The sequence below is a fragment of the Acanthisitta chloris genome, unplaced genomic scaffold (assembly GCF_000695815.1).
Source record: "Acanthisitta chloris isolate BGI_N310 unplaced genomic scaffold, ASM69581v1 scaffold45077, whole genome shotgun sequence".
Classification (NCBI taxonomy): Eukaryota; Metazoa; Chordata; class Aves; order Passeriformes; family Acanthisittidae; genus Acanthisitta; species Acanthisitta chloris.
This window is the reverse complement of record NW_008682909.1, coordinates 23408-25476: the sequence shown is the minus strand read 5'-3', so window position 1 is coordinate 25476 and position 2069 is coordinate 23408. Positions and strand designations below refer to the sequence as shown.

At 41.8% G+C, this 2069-nt stretch overlaps 1 protein-coding gene across 1 annotated transcript in view; it reads left to right on the top strand.

Moving 5' to 3' along the window:
- Positions 1–249: 249 nt before the first annotated feature.
- The window catches only part of LOC103806011 (cytochrome b-c1 complex subunit 7), a gene marked incomplete at its 5' end in the record, with an annotated part of 3705 nt that continues 1885 nt past the window's right edge, over positions 250–2069 (top strand). The window contains one exon of the mRNA XM_009078682.1: positions 250–321. Within this exon, the coding sequence (XP_009076930.1) occupies positions 250–321 (72 nt within the window). The remainder of the gene's footprint in view (positions 322–2069) is intronic.

Sequence of the window (2069 nt, the reverse complement as noted above, 5' to 3'; positions counted from 1 at the left end):
AGTGAAACAGGTCAAACTGCTATATATAACCAGCAGTGCCTCTGCCTGTTCAGTGTCAATTTCGAGGTACTGAGAAGTAGAGAGGCCAAGTCACGTGCATTCAAATTCAGACTTGATGCAGTGTTATATTACTGCACATGGAGGAGGCCAGAAAACATTTCTGTAGTCTCGTAGTAAAGTGTGATGCTGAATAGTAACGTGCAATGCTGAATTTTGTCTTGCTGTGCAACTGATGATGGTCACATTCAGTTGCAGGAGGTGGTCGCCTGATAGACAAGATTCGTAAGTGGTATTACAATGCTGCTGGGTTCAACAAACTTGGTAAGTGTTTTCACTGAGTTTTAAAAGCTCTTCATGTGTAACAGGTCTCAAACTGCTTATGGTTCATAACTGGCACATGTACATGCAGTTTGTCATAAGTCTTTTTGATCAAAATTAGATACTACTTTTTTGGGGAAAAAGAGTTGGCAATAGCTTGTCATTGTGGTTTTTCATAGAATCACAACATTTTAGGGGTCGGAATGGACCTTACAGATCATCTACTCCCAACCCCTGCCATGGACAGGGACACCTCCCCACTAGACCAGGTTGCTCAAGGCCTCATCCAACCTGGCTTTGAGCACTGCCAGGGTTGGGGTATCCACTGCCTCCCTGGGCAGCCTGTGCCAGTGTCTCACCACCCTCACAGTAAAAAACCTTTTTCCTAATTTCTGACCTAAATTTCCCCTCCTTCAATTTGAATCCATTACCCCTTGTCCTGTCACTGAAGTTCCTAGTAAAGAGTCCCTCTCTGGCTCCCCTGTAGGCCCCTCCAGATACTATTTTAACCTAGTAATGAATTAGTGACCTTTCTGTTACTTCTGTGTTTGCTCATGTTTTCAGTGAATTAACTTATAATGGCTAAGGTTAAGCTGGAGCAGTTGAAAAAACTTTTCACAAAGCAGTCCTGGAAGCTTCATTATTTACCTTTCCCCACCAAGTCACTTTTACTGGCCCGTATCTTCTAACCTAAAGACTGCCCTTGAAGCTGGAGAGGTTCCAACTGATAGCAGGTCAGCCTGTCTGCAATATGTGTGCAAAGTTTCCAAAGTGCAAAAAAGGACTTTGTTAGTTCTGCCCTTTGTGCCACCATTACTTGAGTTGGTGTCGCTCTGGCCTGTGCAGAATAGTTGTCAAAACTGTGTTTCCTTAACTGGAGGAGGTTGCCTTGATGATATTGTCTTCAGTTTGTTCAGAGTTGTTACCTAGTTTGTTTCAACCATTTAGGTGGCAGAACTGTTCTTGTATGATGAGAAATCTGAACATTTAGAGGCTTTAATTTACTGCTGACTACAATGTGAGCAAACATTTTAAAGGAAGTTAACATAGCTGCCCTGGGAAAACTAGAAAAAAAATGCAAGACAGCTGAAGAGGAATAAGCTTAGATGTTTCCTCCAGAGACACACTGCTTAGTGCCTCTCCTGTGTCTGTCTGCTGTGACTCTTACTTTTGCTGCTTTTCTGGAAATGTGACTGAAAACTGAGAAGCACCAAATTTAATGTAGTGATCAAACTAGCAGCAAAATTGAATTGAAGAATATGAGACTCAAAAGAAATTTCTGTTTCATTGGGAGGCTGCTGCCAGCATAGTCACATGAGATGAAAACCTTTAACCACGAGTCAGTAGGTATGTTCTAGTAATCTGCATCAGTCTTGGAATGTTATGGAAGTAATATTTTGCCCTATTTTGTTAATGCTGAACCTTAAAGCAAGGCTGGTTGAGTTTCAAGAATTCTTTGTTCCACAAATGGTGTGGAGTGTCCCTGGCTTTGAAAAGACTTAGGTGCTTCTCTCTGATTTAAATTCTGATTTGGAACTCACACAAACATAGAGCTTCAGGTTTCCATGGCTTAATACAGTCAATGCAGACCTGGTCATTGTGAGTAGTGGAGGTTAGAGAATAATTCTTCACTACTGAAGGAGTCACATCTGTGCTTGACCGAGTCTAATGGATGCAGAGCTGTTAAACCCTTTACCTAGACCATCATCTTAAATATAGAAAATTAGGTGAGCTTAAGTCCACCCCTCAGA